The following is a 19571-nucleotide window of genomic DNA, read 5'->3' as shown; positions in this document are numbered from 1 at the left end:
CATCCAGTAGGCCACCAGATTGTTGCGAGGACCTGCAATGATTGAAATCTGAAAATTAGGGCATTTCATAGGAAAGTAGGCTGCTCTTATCAGAGGATCGTTTCGATCCATGGACCTCTGGGTTATGGACCCAGCACGCTTCCTCTGTGCCACTCTGCTTCAACACAACTTTCAAAAGTGACTCAAACCTACAATCCCTGGCTTAGGAGGCCAATGGAACAAGGCTGTAGGAACTCCCTGCTGTTTTGGGTTTCTGCTAAAGGCATCTAAGAGCTAAACCACAACAAATCCGTACATTATTCCATTTCATTTTTATTAGAAAGTAGGTAGCTCTTAGCAGAGGATGGTTTCGATCCATCGACCTCTGGGTTATGGGCCCAGCACGCTCCCGCTGCGCCACTCTGCTTGTACCCATCTCTCAAAAGGGAGTCAAACCTACATTCCCTGGCTTAGGAGGCCAATGGAACAAGGCTGTAGGAAGTCACTGCTGTTTTGATATACCAGCGTTGTGGATTTCAGCTGAAGGCATCTAAGAGCTAAACTTCAACAAATCTGAACATTAGGCCATTTAATTTTTATTAGAAAGTAGGTAGCTCTTAGCAGAGGATGGTTTCTATCCATCGACCTCTGGGTTATGGGCCCAGCACGCTTCCGCTGCGCCACTCTGCTTCTACCTGCCTTGCAAAAGGGAGTCCCGTTGTCTTTGATGCAAGAGGTCAAAGTTTCATCCAGTAGGCCACCAGATTGTGGCGATGACCTTTGGTTTCTGCGGGAGACATCTAAGAGCTAAACTGAAATGTCTTTGGACAAAACCCATTGTGTTTGATGCAAGAGGACAAAGCTTCATCCAGTAGGCCACCAAGATTGTGGCGAGGACCTGCAATGATTAGGGTTGATAGCAACCATTCTGAACTTGATGCCATTTTCTTCTAAGCTAAAAAGAAGGCTTTTCCTAGGGTTATGATTTATTGATCACTTGGTTTTGCTACAATCATTCTTCTCCTGCACCATGCTGCTCATGCACACCCCAGATGGGACTCGAACCCACAATCCCTGGCTTAGGAGGCCAGTGCCTTATCCATTAGGCCACTGGGGCATTGCCTTTTTCAGCATCTGGCGTTTTTGGTTTCTGCTGGAGACATGTACAGTAAGAGCTACTGCAAATTGCAACAAATCTGAAAATTAGGGCATTTCATAGGAAAGTAGGCTGCTCTTATCAGAGGATCGTTTCGATCCATGGACCTCTGGGTTATGGACCCAGCACGCTTCCTCTGTGCCACTCTGCTTCAACACAACTTTCAAAAGTGACTCAAACCTACAATCCCTGGCTTAGGAGGCCAATGGAACAAGGCTGTAGGAACTCCCTGCTGTTTTGGGTTTCTGCTAAAGGCATCTAAGAGCTAAACCACAACAAATCCGTACATTATTCCATTTCATTTTTATTAGAAAGTAGGTAGCTCTTAGCAGAGGATGGTTTCGATCCATCGACCTCTGGGTTATGGGCCCAGCACGCTCCCGCTGCGCCACTCTGCTTGTACCCACCTCTCAAAAGGGACTCAAACCTACATTCCCTGGCTTAGGAGGCCACTGGAGCAAGGCTGTAGGAACTCACTGCTGTTTTGATATTCCAGGGTTGTGGATTTCAGCTGAAGGCATCTAAGAGCTAAACTTCAACAAATCTGAACATTAGGCCATTTCATTTTTATTAGGAAGTAGGTAGCTCTTAGCAGAGGATGGTTTCGATCCATCGACCGCTGGGTTATGGGCCCAGCACGCTTCCGCTGCGCCACTCTGCTTCAACACACCTCTCGAAAGGGACTCAAACCTACAATACGTGGCCAGTGCCTCATCAATTAGGCCACTGGGGTACTGCTGTTTTAAGTTTCTGGCGTTTTGGGTTTATGCTGGAGGCATCTAAGTGCTAAACTGAAATGTCTTTGGACAAAACCCATTGTCTTTGATGCAAGAGGCCAAAGCTTCATCCAGTAGGTCACCAGATTGTGGCGATGACCTTGTGTTTCTGCTGGAGGCATCCAAGAGATAAACTGAAATGTCTTTGGACAAAACCCATTGTGTTTGATGCAAGAGGACAAAGCTTCATCCAGTAGGCCACCAAGATTGTGGCGATGACCTGCAACAATTAGGGTTGATAGCAACTGTTGAAATGTATTTCTGTGTTATATGTCATCTTTACCTATTCTGATTTAATGTTCTTGGTTTGAGTCTATCCTGTTCTTTTAGCGCTTTCTCTTGACAGTATGAAGAAGACAAGATAGGCTAACCTGCTTGTGAGATTACTCGCAGGACATTCAGTTTCTCTTTGCTCATGTACAGGCTTATTGGCCTTAGAGCAGCTATTTGGAATAAACCAGATTTGATTTCACTCGTGTGGTTTGTTCTCTCAGTGCTCCGGAGATAAAGGGACGCGGACGAGTGTGAGGAGGAATCTTTCTTACAGCAATCATTCTGAAATTATCCATTAGGCCACTGGAGCACTGCTGTTTTAAACGAATGTTCACGTTCAGAGTCTCAATTTTCAACTGCTCTCACACGAGCTGATACCACAGGTTGCTTACCGAAGCAACGCTCAAAAGACTTGAATGCTACCGTCGAGAAGCAAACGCAATTGAGTTGCTTTCGTTAGAGCCTGATGTAAGAGCTCTTTCTGATTTCCACTTGTGTTATGGGTTGTGGTTTTTTCAAAGTTTTCTCTATGTTGTTTCAGCTGCAAGAAACACTCGTTCATGCAGTATAGCGAATTTTAAGGGAGGCACCTTGTTGTGGAGAAATTGCATCTATAACGTTCAGAGTTTCAATGTCTGACTATGTCAAGCGAGCTGAAACAACAGGCTGCTTACTGAAACAAAGCTCAAAAGCCTCAGCATGTTTCTGCCCGGTTGCAACCCGTGGTCCTTTCGCATCTTAGGCAACGCTATAAATGCTACAATACAGAAACTTCAAAGCACGACCATTGGCTTTCAATAAAATAAAAAAATTCTGGAAATGAAAGAAAGAAAGAAAAGCATTTGATAGCCAAAGCAGATAACCACTAAACTTCAGAAACCACAGCAAAGACTTCTCAATCTATGCCGCGGCCTGGGAAACAACAAAGTATCGAAATAAATAAGCGTTAATAAAATGGTTCAACTTTCATTCACCAAACTTTTCGAATTCAGCAGCCAAAATGTTGGTGGTATAGTGGTGAACATACCTGCCTTTAAAAGAAGTTGACCGGGTCCGATAGCCCGGCAAACGCACGACCATTAACACGCTTGTTTGAGGCTAAAAGACTTGAGTGCCACTGTCGAGAAGCAGACGCAATTTCCACTTGTGTTGTTTCAGCTGCAACAAACACAAAAGTTTCAGAGCATTCAAAAAATTGCTAGAAAAAATAAAAACTGTTTAAAGTTAATCCTTGTATTGTCCTCCTATACAAATTAGGAGCGCTGAGTCAAATTGACCTTGTCTGTTTTGAATGCTTATAAAAAATGAAGTATATATGATAGCCTTTTTTTTATTTACCTTTTTAGTCTAACTTGTTTCCAACATATTAACATATATTTTGGAAATATATATATTAGGTATAATAAACCTCATTTATTTACAAAAATGCCTCATTTTTTAGTAAAAAAAAAAACAGGCATTTAGAATTATTTTCACTATAGAGACACAAAAGTTGATGCACAATTACAGGCTGGTATATTTCAGGGGCAGGAGATTGTTTTGAAACCATTTTGACCATTTTTAATGTCAGCAAATAATAAAACCTTTTTTTTTCCAGGTCAAATTGACTTGAATGCTTATAAATCAAAAATTCTACAATTATCACCATTCTGTTTGTAATATCTATTTTGCCCACCTGATGTCATCTGATCAACCAACAACAGGCTACACACACACACACACACACACACACACACACACACACACACACACACACACACACACACACACACACACAAAAACATGCCATAATTTCATGTGAATAAAACTTCGTTTACCTCCATATGTTTTTTTTTATTATACTTAATTTATGAATGATAAATCTTATGAAATTTTGCCATGTTTTGAGTAAAATAAGCAGAAATTATGAAATATTATTTTGGATAACCACTGTCTGATAAATGCTAAACATTACTCAGCATATCTCCAGGCCAAAGCTGACTGATGCAACTAAATTCATAAATAAGAGAGGAAACAAATATGATTTGAATATGAAAACACAACGTGTGTGTGTGTGTGTGTGTGTGTGTGTGTGTGTGTGTGTGTGTGTGTGTGTGTGTGTGTGTGTGTGTGTGTGTGTAAAGATTGTTGGTAGAAGAGGAAGAGGAAGAGAGGAGAAGATATTGTCACCAGCTGGACAATTGCATATACTGTATACTGTAAGTGTGAAATATTTACAAATGATTGTTTTTTTGGAAGCCCAATGAATTGCAATGCCCAATGCTTGTGTGTGTGTGTAGGGGGGGGGGGTCTGTGTGTGTGTGTGTGTGAGTGTGTGTGTGTAAAGCTTGTTGGTAGATCAGATTTTGCCCCCAGCTGGACAAATGCATCTAACAAGTGTGAAATATTTACAAATGAGTAGCTTTTGTTTTTTCTGCAGGCCTAAAGAATTGCTATGCCCAGTGCTTGTGTGTGTGTGTGTGTGTGTGTGTGTGTGTAGCATCATTTCGGTAGATAATATTTTGCCCTCTGCTAGGCAAAGGTATATCAAAAGTGAGAAATATTTACAAATGTGCAGGGGTTTTTTTTCTGGAGGCCTAATGAAATGCAATGCCCAATATGTGTGTGTGGTGTGTTTGTGTGTGTGTTTGTGTGTGTGGGGGTGTGTGTGTTTTGAGTGCGTGTGTTAGTGGACATTTTATGTGTGCATTTTTGTGTCTGTATGTATGTTCATTGCACTGAAAAGGGAAAAAGTGTGACCTATAGCCCCACTAAATGTGGCCGGGTCAAAATGACCCAAGCGGAACAAAAACACGTAGTATATATTGTTCTGAACACATAGTTCAATGAAAATAGACAAAATAATTTTGCTTGCAAAGTTCATAATTTGGAACAATCCTGCTAAATTTCAGGCAAATATATGGAATAAAACCAAAGTTATGATGCATTAAATTCTTCCAGCTGGGTCAAACAGACCCAGGGACAATATGAAGGTTAAATAAATGTTCTTTGATTGTATTATAAAGAGTCTTTCCACTGTTTATCTTTAATTTGAGTATGGCCAGTTTTTTCTTTGCCACATGAGTCAGGCTCGTGCCAGGTGCCACATCTGTATGTGTTACCACAGTCTCAGATCTAGCATGTGTGCAGTGGCGAATTACTGCCTCACACTTAAAATTTTAAGGTTCCTGGAACTCGATAACAGCATTTACATGTTCCACTAGTGTGCTCTTGAAAGCCCTCTTGGGTTTTACAGTAAATGCTTTGCCACACTGATCTGCTGGGGAAGCTACACTCCTTGCAGCAAAGTGTCCCGGTCAGTTCTCTTTTGTCAGTCAAGCATCCTGACAAAACAAATCCATTTTAGAATAAAACAACTGCACACAATTGTTTTAATTACTTTTTTTAAAAAAAGTAAATAAATATATTCAATTCATTGTTTCAAGTTTATTTGTATAGCGCTTTTTACAATTGAAATTGTCTCAAAGCAGCTTTACAGAACATAAACATAGAACAAAGGGTTATTATAAGAATAATATAAAGATTAATAGAATACAAAATTCAAGATTAATATTAGATAGATTTAGTTCACAATGTGTATGTATATATCCCCAATGAGTAAGTCTGAGGTGACTCAGGCAGCAGTGGCAAGGAAAAACTCCCTTAGATGGTAAGGAAGAAACCTCGAGAGGAACCAGACTCAAGGGGAACCCATCCTTATATGGGTGACACTGGAGGGTGTGATTATAAATATACAGTCTAACAAATGTTGTATAGATGAAAAAGATCACATGGAGTTCACATCTTTTTAGTATAGCAGAATATAAGTGTAGCTGGTAGATCTCTGGATGCCTCAGGGTTCGCTGGGTCGGCCTCATCTCAGTGGTCCAAAATCTTCATTGCACGGAAGACGATCAGGGCTGGTATAATTTCTGGATGACTCGGGATGGGTGGAAAAGAGAAGCAATGGAGAGGGATTAACATATCTGCTGTTCATAAAATTTGCAATTCTGATATAATAGTGCACAGTATTATGGGATGTATTATGTGTACGCCTGACTAAAGAGATGAGTTTTTAATCAACATTTAAACTGGGAAAGTGTGTCTGAGCCCCGGACACTAACAGGAAGACTATTCCAAGGTTGGGAGCTAAATAAGAAAACGCTCTACTGCCTTTAGTAGACTTAGATATTCTGGGAACTACCAGAAGTCCTGAGTTTTTGAAGACTAGTTAGAACGTGTTAGAAGACTAGTTAGATACATGGGAGCTAAACCATTAAGAGCCTTGTATGTAAGTAGCAGCAGTTTGTAATCAATTCTAAACTTAAGAGGTAGCCAGTGTAGAGATGATAAAATTGGGGTTATATGGTCATACTTTCTTGTTCTAATGAGAACTCTGGCAGCTGCATTTTGGACTAACTGTAACCTATTTATTAAAGATGCAGGACAACCACCTAGTAATGCATTACAATAGTCCAGTCTAGAGGTCATGAATGCATGAACTAGCTTCTCAGCATCAGATACAGACAGGAAGTTTCTTAGCTTGGCAATATTTCTAAGGTGGAAGAAGGCTGTTTTTGTAGTATGGGTGATATGATTTTCAAAAGACAGGTTGCTGTCTAATATAATACCCAGGTCTTTCACTGTTGAGCTACTAGTAACAGTATATCCCTCTAAATGGAAGTTAACTTGTGAGAGTTTCTGTGTACTGGTTTTTGGACCTATAAGTAGTATTTCTGTCTTTTCGGAGTTTAATAACAGAAAATTACAGCTCATCCAATCTTTTATCTTTCTAAGGCATTTGTAACTTTAACAAGTGCAGTTTCTGTGCCTGAATGGGGCCTGAAACCTGACTGAAAGTCTTCAAAGATATTGTTCTCCTGTAAGAAGGAGCTCAGTTGAACAGACACAACCTTTTCTAGTATTTTAGACATAAATGGAAGATGTGAAATAGGTCTGTAATTTGATAGTTCATTAGGATCTACAGTAAATTAGGTTTCTTAATGAGGGGCCTAATAACTGCCAACTTGTAAGATTTAGGGACGTAACCTAAAGATAGCGAGGAGTTAATAATATTAAGAAGAGGCTCACCAGCTTTATGTAACACTTCTTTTAGTAATTTAGTTGAGATGGGGTCTAGTGAACAAGTGATTTAGTTGATTTAGTTGATTTAGCGGTAGTGATAAGCTTATCTAACTCTTCCTGTCCTGTACTTGTAAAGCACTGTAGCTGTGAGTGTAGAGCTTTAGGTGAGACAGTCACAAGCTGCTCTCACATGTTGAACATCACCTATTTTGTTCCTGATGCTTTTAATTTTATCAGTGAAGAATCTCATAAAATCCTCACTGAACTGTGATGAAATGGTGTGTTCACATTTTTGTTTTTTTGTTAATCTAGCCACTCTGCTAAATAAAAACATGGCATTGTTCTGGTTATTTTCTATGAGTTTGCTCAGATAATCAACCCTAGCAGCTTTTAGAGCCTGTCTATAGCTGGACATACTGTCCTTATATGCAATTCTAAAAACCTCTAATTTAGTTTTTCTCCATTTTCGCTCGAGTAGTGTGTAGCTGTAGTGATGTTTTGTTTAAGCTCAAATGAGTTGAGTAGGTCCATAAATGTGACTCCTAAAGCATCATTTGTATCGTCAACGTGAATGTTAAAGTCTCCTACAATTAATGCTTTATCAAAGTTAGCCAATAGGTCTGAGAGAAAATCTGCAAACTCTGTAAGAAAATCAGTGTAGGGCCCTGGGGGTCTATACACGGTCGCTATAGCAAAAGACATCATGGATTTTTCTGTGTGCATGTGCAAGCCCCTAAACAGGACTCAAACCTACAATCCATGGCCAGTGCCTTAAGTTTCTGGCGTGATGGGTTTCTGCTGGAGGCATCTAAGAGCTAAACTGCAACAATTCTGAACATTAGGCCATTTTATTTTTATTAGAAAGTTGGCTGCTCTTAGCAGAGGATGGTTTCCAGATGGTTTCCAGAGACGTTTCCAGTTTTCAGTGTTCCTGACACAGCAGGTGCTTTTTTTTGTCAGAGAAAAGACATTAGATGAGTATTTATTCTTATGACAGTTTAGTATGAAGTGGACAGTTGTGTTGTTTAATCAGAATGGTATCTCTGAAATGAGCTTAGGCACTAACAGTAACCAGGGCAGGGGTTAGGATATTATATCAGCAGTATGTATGATAGAAGAACAAGTATACTCTATTACACTAAAGTTTTAGTGTGAAAAGTAGAATCCATTATCTCAGAATGTGAGCAAGTTGAGTGGCGCTCTAGTTCTTGACCCACTATAAGATAAGTGACTGTGCCATCTTGTTTTCACTGAAGAGAAAAACCTTAACACTCTAATAAATAATACCCTGCAAACAAGTCATAGTCACACGTGTATGCTCTGGATTAATTATGTAAATCATAAATATGTTTAAATATATATACTGTATAAGAAAGACAATAAACCAAAGACCCTAAAAGTCCTCACTGAAACATCTAAAATATGTTTGCTTTGAAATAATTGTGATCCTCTCGAGTTTTACATTCATTACGTATTTAGATTATTGCTCCTGTTTACATTTACCATCATATGGTGTTTTGTTGTATTTTATTATGAACACTAGAGGTCGCTCTCTTGCTGTGTTACTAAAACCACAACATTTATTGTTCATCACAAGGGGGTGTCTGAACACCATATCATTCTCTCTCTCTCTCTCTCTCTCTCTCTCTCTCTCTCTCTCTCTCTCTCTCTCTCTCTCTCTCTCTCTCTCTCTCTCGTTATCTCTCTCAATCTGAGGACCTGAGATTTTGAGCATGTGTTCCTTCAGGACTGGTCATTAGTTTACCTTGAACCATAATGGGAACAAGCTACCTTGCTGCTGAAAAACATTCCCACAACACAATGCTGCCACCACCATGCTTCACCAGGGTTAAAATTGTTTCAACAGATGTATCAAATGTGCAAATGTCTTTTTGTGTAGTTACACTACACATGCAGTGTGCAGACCAACACAATCTTGTTTTTTGGGACTCAGCTTGAATCGATTTTGGGAGTAGTGGCTTCTATCTCCCTGAACTAATGTAAAGTTAGAGACTGTTGTCATTCTGGAAGATTTTACTTCATTATTTTCTTGTTCCTTGTGTATTTGGTGGTTATGTATAGATAGAAAAGGAGCCTTAACAGTATAATCCAATATATAATGTGTGCATACATCAAAATAGAATCACAATTTTTCAACTGCATTAAAGAGCTCAAAGAGATAATGGCATTGAGTTTAAAGTCTTCATTGCACCAGTGCTCTCAATAGTGGCACCAGTTGATGAAGCCCTATGACGTGATGGTTTTCAAACCCTATGAGCACCACTGTTACAAGTACACAATCACTCCAAATCTCCAGTTCTGTCTGTACAGTATAAACCCAAATAGTGACCTCAGTGCATGGCACGAATCAATACTGAACTGAATCACTTTGTTGATTTGCTTAAAAGGCAAAGTTCTTTCCTAAAAACAAATAAAAAACATATGTCGACATCACATTATTCCTGCAAGCTTCCAGAAACAACCAAATGGAGGAGTTAAACGCTATACAGCTTGCGCCATATTAGTGCTGTAATGAAACCCAAATCGATATACTGTAAACTATTCCTGTCAGATAAGAATATGATTATGTTTCTAAAAAAATAATGTGCATTGTATATGACAATACATAATGACATAATTCACTATCGACTGCCACAGGTCCAGGTGGAGGTCACAGTGGCTGAGAAGGTCAGTCCAGTCTTCTCTTCTTTATCCCCTACCATGAATTCCAGCTTTTCCTAAAGATCCCCAGACTTTCCCAAGCCAACTGTGATATTATGGCTTCTCCGGTGGGTGTCGTCCATCTAAGATCGTCCATAACATTCGTTCTCAAAATTAAACCTCTTTGCTTTAAATTTTCTGTCAAATCAAATACTTGTCACATATTACACCTCTCTGTAAGTTACAGTATAAAAAATACACTTGTGTACATTTTTTCATTTCATTAATTATACTAGCATATAAAACATACATAACATACATAACAACATAATGAACTTAGCTTCAAATTTGCTTAAACATGATTGAAATCAGAGTTAAGTAGTTGAACAATACATTGGAATGATTTTGAATTCATCATTAACTTGGGCAGAATTCAGAGTTCTACAGTTATTCAGAGGAGAATGTTTCTACTGAAACCTAAGAGGAGACATTACTGAGACATTATGGGGTGTTTTGTCTAAGGAGAAAAAAGCTATATAGGATTAGATTTATTGGAAATCTTTTTTTTCAATTGAAATTGTTATCGAGGAGAAACTATAGCGAGATGCTGCCCTAATGTCATTGCACCTGACCTTCACCCTTCATCTTGCAGGTGGTGAGCCCACACGATGGCTCCATGTAACCATGTCAGGCTAAATTATGTGAATGCGTGTCAAGTGGATGATCGGTCACAAGATACTGTTCTTGATCTAAAAAACGTAAATGTCAATACGACTAAGGTTCAAGACAATAATCATATCGGATATTATGTGAGTTGCAAACAAACATGACTGGATGTGACAGCTCTTTTAATGGACATTGAAATGACAAAGCAACTGTATAGAAATCTGGATGTGGATATAGATCCATAACAAGCAAATCAGTGGTGGGAAGGAAATACTTCCTGAGATGACATGAGGAAGAAACCTTGAGCACAACCAAGCTCAACAGGAAATCTGTTCTTTTCCTGTGTGACACCAGATAATGTTATTATAAGTTATCCAGCTAAATATATATATACATCTGATAGATCTAGTTTCATTGGAATACAAGCAATGTCTTTGCTTTTAGAGTGACATACTGTTCTGTTCATACTGCACCTAAACTGGTCATCTTATGTGTGTGCAAGTCATCTGCAACAGCTCCATAATGGGGCTCCAATGTTTAAAAACAGGTAAACCCGTGAAGTAAAGAAAGTGATGAAAGGAAAGCATTTGCTTTGTCTGTTTTTTCAAACTGACTAACAAATTCAAATTCTATTTCCAATTCCAATATATTTGTATAGAGCTTTTAACAATGGACATTGTCTCAAAGAAGCTTTACAGAACATAAGTAGTATTACAAAAAGTACAAAAAGTTTAGTATCATACAAAGATTAATATTATACAAAGGTTCAAGATTAATATCCTTCACTGTTGTAGGTTATATTCTCTGTGCTGAGCCTCAATGCAATCAAATATTAAGACTGGGCAATTTTCATCTTCAAAAGAGTACAAAATTACTATCTTAGTGTCGTCGGTTATCATCCGTGAAATAAATGTAATGTCTTTGATAATAGCTTTGACTAATTCTGAAGGAAACCACCTCAATATTCTTGGTCACTTGAGTAGATGTGAATATGGCCAGAGGATGAACTTGACATTTTTATAAACTACACCCATGACATCATGGTTACAAGGTGACAGGTTTGCTATTATGTCTCAGTCAAAATGGGGAAAACTCCACTTGTTCTGTAGGAAATCACTCTCACTACGTGTAGGTACCTTCAGTTTTGCTTTTGAATTGATAATAACCATAATATGTGCGTCAACCTCGATCACTGTAAATGACTGGAATTAAATGCTGTTTTAAAGGCATTTCCTTTTTTTATTGCAATTTTTATAAGATTTTTAATAATGTAGGTAAAGTACAGTAGATAAAAACATTAGAATGGAAATAAACTTTCGTTCAGTACTGTTTAAAAGAACTGTATTTTTATCATTAACGTTATTTTAGACATCTGTGGTATCGTCCATGAGTACATTTTCTAATCATCTGAAGGAATACTTTCACAAATTGCCTTGGGTACTGTTATAAAATGCTAATATCCTGGGCTAAGACAGCACAAGCCATTGGCAATGTTTGAGGAAAATCATGGTTGTAGAATATACAGTATATAGCATTGCAGCAAGAAAGAATATCATGCTGCAGTGGATTAGCGATAAATGACCAACCATGAAGCGATGACACAGAATTTTAAAAGAATTATTACCACTTGAATATTTAACTTGCGGTACTTAATGGAATAATAGAGCAATTGTAAAAGGGATGGGAGGCTTCTACTAACTCACTAGTGTCAAGTCTATCTACTTCTATATTAATTGGTTTGCTTTAAAGGAGTATTGTTAGAAAAATGAGAGTGTCTTTATGACTGAATATAGATAAATTATGTTTTCAACCCCACTTTTTTTTAACAATATTTGTACCTAATATGACCACATTGTGGTTTACTCTCTGCTAAAATTCAATAAAGACATGCTGTAAAAAAGAGCTGTAAATAAATAAACAATACTACTTGGGTTTTTTTTTTAATGCAAGTAGATGCTAATCTGTTATCTGTTATAAAAAATATGAAAGAGATGATTAAACTTCCCTTTTCCTTATAATTTCCTTAAATATCAGTGTCGAAAGCGTCGAAAGGATCTGTGTTAGCTTGGCCTTAGAGACAGAGCCTCATTTACAACCCAATACTTTTAAAATTCGATTGAAATTGCCCTGAATTTGTGTTACTAACAATTAAAAAATGTTGCCAATTGACAGATATAAGCTGATATACTATGGATTTGGTCATTTTTTATAAATAGCACAATCGTGATGGAAATTGCAAAATAGTGGCCCATTTCACAATGCCCTGTGCTCGAGGTGTGGACAGAATATATAACAGTTCTACTTCGATCCTCTGTGTTCACAAAGGATACAGAACCACACCTTCTGTATCAAACACAGTTTAATTATTTATTAAAGAAAAACATTTGAGTGTATATATTAATTAATTAATATTTTAGTAAATTCTTCTGATTATAAAAGATGAACGATGTTATCAAACAAGCTTTGTAAGTTTTACTCTAGGTTGTTTTCAGCAAACAGAAATCATCCAAATTTTCAGCACCAATTTTAATGAATTTCTAATGCCAGAATTTAATCTATAATAAAAAAAATTGCTCATCTGATGAAAGATTGTAAGCTAAATTTCTTTACAAATAAGGCAAGTTAAACAGTGACATAGAAGGTAGCATATTGTGCGTTATGTCATAAATGTTTTTGTTTTAATCAGCAAAATTAATTACTTTGTTTTGGACATATATTCTGTTTTCTCATCAGTAATCGGTTTACAAAGCCGACTGACAGTTGCTCATCATGGGGTTACTCTAAAGACTCAGTAGCATATATAAGAGGTTAACTGTGATTGTTTTTTGATTTCAGGCTGTATTTTAAATTTATATCGTTATGCCATCGTTAATAGCATATCGTTATCGTGCGGTTATGGGTCATGTCAATAAATCTTTAGTCAGCATGTCCCTTCATGTCCTTTTAAAGGGTCTGTTCTGACTGTTAGTGATATATCACACACACACACACACACACACACACACACACACACACACACACACACACACACACACACACACACACACACACACTTTGTTTTCATTTGTTTTATATTTTTAAATAATTATTACAATTAATGTTTTTTGTGTGTATTACACTTGACAAACCCTGACATGCAGTGCATTATGTGTAATACATTCTGCCTCTTAGCAAATAAAAACAAATGCTATCTAGAGGTCTTGTCAGAACTGACTCAAGGTGTTGATGGTTTTTAGACAGATCCCTAAAATGGCTGACATTCAAACTGAAACCCTCACTAGGTTTTAATATTTGTGTTTGAGTTTTATTTTCACGTTATTTGAGTTGTGACTATGTTTGATATTCAGTGGTTGAAAGGTTATTAATCACTCCAGGATATTTTTAGCCACACAATGGCTGCATTGGCTCGGCGTATTTTCTGTTGGAAATGAATAACATTTATAATTCTTCATGAGTTGTTCCTTCTATTTCTGTTCTCTGGAGTGAATATTGTTGTTTACTACTGCAGCTCCCATTAGGGCGACGCTAACCGACGTCCAGCGACGTCACTGACTCGATTCGTCGTGAATCGAAATGCACGCGGGAGTTGATTCGTTTCATTTGGCACTCACATTCATATATATATAGTTTTAGACGGTTACCTCTATGCCATTCTGTTTAAGAAAGGACTCCATTTGCGTGTGGAATCAGTTTATCAACGAACATTGTACATTTTACAAATTGCAAAGGAAACATATGAAACAGAACGGTTTCACTATCACCACTCAAGTTCAAAAATATCTAAAAATAAACTAAAAATATATACGATGCAAATATGTCAAGACATTGGTCATTCTTGCAGAAGAATCGATTCCTTTTTGATAGAGTCGTTCAGAAAGAACCGACTCGTTCTCGAATCGCCCCGCTTTAATACAGCTGGGACACAACACACTGCACGGAGAGGGGCAGCGATGGCAGACACACTGCTGATGCACACGGCGGGCGGTGGGATATCTGCTCAAATCTCGGAATGTAACTCCTCAGTGCAACTGCTTTTTTATTGACAAAAAAATTAAACCGTGTTAAATTTGTCGTCCAACGCCGGCGACGTGTTTGATCCTCTGCGTGTCTGAGTGCACGAGACTATAATATGCACGTCGTTTTCTCGACATTGTACTAATGTAGGCTGTCGATTGCACAGTGATTACCATTTGAGGCTCTTGCGGTTGAAGCTTAAAATCGTAAAATCGCACCGATCACAAGCAGCAGCACTATTTTCTTCTTTATTGCGCGATTTGAAGCATCATCCTTCAGCACAGGGAGGATCCGCGCGGGGAAAACAGCACGCGCACTCACGCACGCACGCACGCACGCGCGCGCTCTCAGAGGATGCTCCGGGTGTGAAAACACAAATTAACCATGGGCAAAGATCAGGAACTGCTCCAGGCCGTGAAGACCGAGGATTTAATCACGGTACAGAAACTCCTGCAGAGGCCCAAACCCGGCAAAGCAAGTAGGTGCCCGATTTCTATATAAATCAGCTGTGTGTGTTTGATGTGCTGCATCGATCACAGTGCGCGCGCTCGGGCTCGTGATTATTTAGGGAACAAATGTCAAGGGATTCAACGTTGAAGTCTAACGATATAACTGAGGAAAAGGGTCATGCAAATAATTGCAGGAAATTGTAAGAAGTCTTCTTGACATTATAATATCGTGATAATAATTAACATATGTTTACATGAGCACATCTGGATCCATGAATCCCTTACACTTCAGCCAATGTGTGTAATATCACCTGCTGTCAGCACTATGATTAACAGTGCATCACATCCTCATGCATTTAACATCCTCATGGATGTGTTGGACTCCATTTGCATCTAACACATCACATCCTCATACATCTAACACATCACATCCTCATACATCTAACACATCACATCCTCATGCATCTAACACACCACATCCTCATGCATCTAACGGATCACATCCTCATGATCTAACACATCCTCATGCATCTAACACATCACATCCTCATGCATCTAACACGTCCTCATGCATCTAACACATCACATCCTCATGCATCTAACACATCACATCCTCATGCATCTAACACATCACATCCTTATGGATCTAAGAGATCACATCCTCATGCATCTAACACATCACATCCTCATACATCTAACACATCACATCCTCGAACATCTAACACATCACATCCTTATTCATATTACTAACACTGTGTTACATCCTCATGCATCTAACACATCACATCCTCATGCATCTAACACATCACATCATCATGCATCTAACACATCACATTCTAATGTATCTAACACATCACATCCTCATGCATCTAACACATCACATCCTCATGAATAATACTAACACTGTGTTACAGTCTTGTTCATCTAATTTAACATGACATAACATCCATATACCTGTAACTAACAACTTGCTACAGCTGGACTATGTACCTAAGACTACTAGAGTGTGACACATCACATAAATTCATCTTACTACCACTACATAACAGCCTCATAAATCTAACACTGTCCTACAGCCTGACAATGTATCTAACGCTGTACTAGAGCCTGAAATGCGACATAAAACTGTACCACAAGCTTATATGTCTAATGTTACATAACAGCTTCATACACATAACAAACTCTATCCAAAGCCTCGTACGTTTAACTACTGTAACACCTTACTACAGGCTTATAACTATTGCAGACTGTACTAGATCCTGATACTCTATCATTAAATCACAGCCTCATATAACCCATGGCACACTACAACCTGAAACTGTAACTAACACTGTACTAGAGCCTGATATGCTACATAACAGCCTCATACATAGCACTGTAACTAATAATACATAACAGTATCATTCCAATGCTACATCACAGCCTCCTACTGTAACACTGCAGTTAAGCCTAATCTACTGATACTAGTAATTAACACTGCATTACAGCTTCATTCATTAAGACTTCATTTTTGCCTGATTCTTGAACTCACACTACATTACAAGCTTGTATTTTACCCCAAATTCTTAACAGTTACACTGTAATTAACACTGCATTACAGCCTGATACTAGTATTAACACTCTGTAACAGATGGACTGTAACTGACAGTAATAAAGCATTAATAATTAATAAGGGTGTTACAATCTGGATTGATTTATCAATTTTAAAAGGCATTGATGGAAATATATCAAAGCAACACTAAACTACATGAATTGTGATTATAAAATGTATTATTATTGAAAAAATACAGCAAGGTGAGTTGCCTGTAAGATGTGCTAGTGTTTAGTTATGTTATGAACATTGGTAAATGTAACTACTGTAGCATGTTATTACAGCATAGAACTGTAACTAACATAGCATCACAGCCTAACACTGTAACTGACATAACATAACAGCATGGCTCTGTATCTAACATGACATCACAGCCTACCACTGTAACTAACATGACATCACAGCCTAACACTGTATCTTACAAGACATCACAGCCTAACACTGTAACTAACATGACATCACAGCATGGCTCTGTAACTAACATGACATCACAGCCTAACACTGTAACTAACATGACATCACAGCATGGCTCTGTATCTAACAAGACATCACAGCCTAACACTGTAACTAACATGACATCACAGCCTAACACTGTAACTAACATGACATCACAGCATGGCTCTGTATCTAACATGACATCACAGCCAAACACTGTAACTAACATGACATCACAGCCTAACACTGTAACTAACTTGACATCACAGCCTAGCACTGTAACTAACATGATACAGCATGGCTCTGTAACTAACATGACATCTCAGCCTAAAACTGTAACTAACATGACATCACAGCATGGCTCTGTATCTAACATGACATCACAGCCTACCACTGTAACTAACATGACATCACAACCTAACACTGTATCTAACAGGACATCACAGCCTAACACTGTAACTAACATGACATCACAGCATGGCTCTGTAACCAACATGACATCACAGCCTAACACTGTATCTAACATGACATCACAGCCTAGCACTGTATCTAACATGACACAGCATGGCTCTGTAACTAACATGACATCACAGCCTAACACTGTATCTAACAGGACATCACAGCCTAACACTGTAACTAACATGACATCACAGCCTAACACTGTAACTAACATGACATCACAGCATGGCTCTGTATCTAACAAGACATCACAGCCTAACACTGTATCTAACATGACATCACAGCCTAACACTGTAACTAACATGACATCACAGCCTAACACTGTATCTAACATGACATCACAGCATGGTTCTGTATCTAACAAGACATAACAGCCTAACACTGTAACTAACATGACATTGCAGCCTAACACTGTATCTAACATGACATCACAGCATGGCTCTGTAACTAACATGACATCACAGCCTAACAATGTAACTAACATGACATCACAGCCTAACACTGTAACTAATATGACATCACAGCATGGCTCTGTAACTAACATGACATCACAGCCTAACACTGTAACTATGACATCACAGCCAAACACTGTAACTAACATGACATCACAGCATGGCTCTGTATCTAACATGACATCACAGCCTACCACTGTAACTAACATGACATCACAGCCTTACACTGTAACTAACATGACATCACAGCCTAACACTGTAACTAACATGACATCACAACTTGGCTCTGTAACTAACATGACATCACAGCCAAACACTGGAACTAACATGACATCACAGCTTGGCTCTGTAACTAACATGACATCACAGCCTAACACTGGAACTAACATGACATCACAGCCTAACACTGTAACTAACTTGACATCACAGCCTAGCACTGTAACTAACATGACATCACAGCCTAGCACTGTAACTAACAGGATACAGCATGGCTCTGTAACTAACATGACATCTCAGCCTAAAACTGTAACTAACATGACATCACAGCATGGCTCTGTATCTAACATGACATCACAGCCTACCACTGTAACTAACATGACATCACAGCATGGCTCTGTATCTAACATGACATCACAGCCTAACACTGTATCTAACAAGACCACAGCCTAACACTGTAACTAACATGACACAGCATGGCTCTGTAAATAACAAGACCACAGCCTAACACTGTAACTAACATGACACAGCATGGCTCTGTAAATAACATGACATCACAGCCTAACACTGTATCTAACATGACATCACAGCATGGCTCTGTAACTAACATGACATCGCAGCCTAACACTGTAACTAACATGACATCACTGCATGGCTCTGTAACTAACAGGACATCACAGCCTAACACTGTAACTAACATGACATCACAGCATGGCTCTGTAAATAATACGACATCACAGCCTAACACTGTACCTAACATGACATCACAGCCTAACACTGTAACTAACATGACATCACAGCCTAGCACTGTAACTAACATGACATCACAGCTTAACACTGTAACTAACATGACATCACAGCATGGCTCTGTAACTAACATGACATCACAAGAGAAACCAGGGAACCCATACAAAGGTGAAGATTTTTCTTTTGTAATACCATGGTAGGTTTTGTTACAGCTATTCTTACCATGCTTCAGGGTTTCTCAGGTTCCCTGCTTGTGTTCAGCAGCTAAAGGGTATGTGTGCATGGGAGTAAGATGTTACTCATGTTAGTTATGGCACAATTTCATAGTGATTTAATAAAAATCTGAGAAAGATTATCATAATATCAGAATATAACACATAATAAATGGTACATTTTGCTCTTGGTAAATATTAAGATGTGATGGTCCAAACTAGTAAGAAGTTTGTGTGTGAAGTTTGGCCTTAAAAGTGTTGAACTTATTGTTGAATTTTGAAAGCTGTTCCGACTTCATTCAGATTTCAACTCTACTAACATTACTAGTATTTGCATCACTTCACATATGATCAAGCCAGACAACACACTTAATCAACAAAGACTCACTGCTGTTATTTTTGTTGGTGTTGTTGGTACAAA

At 38.4% G+C, this 19571-nt stretch overlaps 1 protein-coding gene and 1 non-coding gene across 8 annotated transcripts in view; one reads left to right on the top strand and one right to left on the bottom strand.

Moving 5' to 3' along the window:
• Positions 1 to 1023: 1023 nt before the first annotated feature.
• On the bottom strand, positions 1024 to 1096 carry trnar-ccu. The gene has a single exon. It is a non-coding gene; the product is annotated as a tRNA-Arg (tRNA).
• Positions 1097 to 14476: 13380 nt separating this feature from the next.
• caskin1 (CASK interacting protein 1) overlaps positions 14477 to 19571 on the top strand; it is a 99483-nt gene continuing 94388 nt past the window's right edge. For 5 of the 7 annotated variants that reach the window (XM_047801184.1, XM_047801185.1, XM_047801183.1 and 2 more), the window contains exon 1: positions 14478 to 15067. In XM_047801184.1, coding sequence (XP_047657140.1) covers positions 14974 to 15067 — 94 coding nt within the window. In that variant the 5' untranslated portion in view covers positions 14478 to 14973. Of the gene's footprint in view, positions 15068 to 19571 lie in introns of all 7 variants that reach the window. The other 2 variants (XM_047801182.1, XM_047801187.1) reach the window with 2 other exon arrangements.

Source organism: Tachysurus fulvidraco, chromosome 15 (genome assembly GCF_022655615.1).
Source record: "Tachysurus fulvidraco isolate hzauxx_2018 chromosome 15, HZAU_PFXX_2.0, whole genome shotgun sequence".
Taxonomy (NCBI): Eukaryota; Metazoa; Chordata; class Actinopteri; order Siluriformes; family Bagridae; genus Tachysurus; species Tachysurus fulvidraco.
The sequence above is the reverse complement of the archived record's forward strand: the minus strand, read 5'-3'. Positions and strand labels throughout refer to the sequence as shown.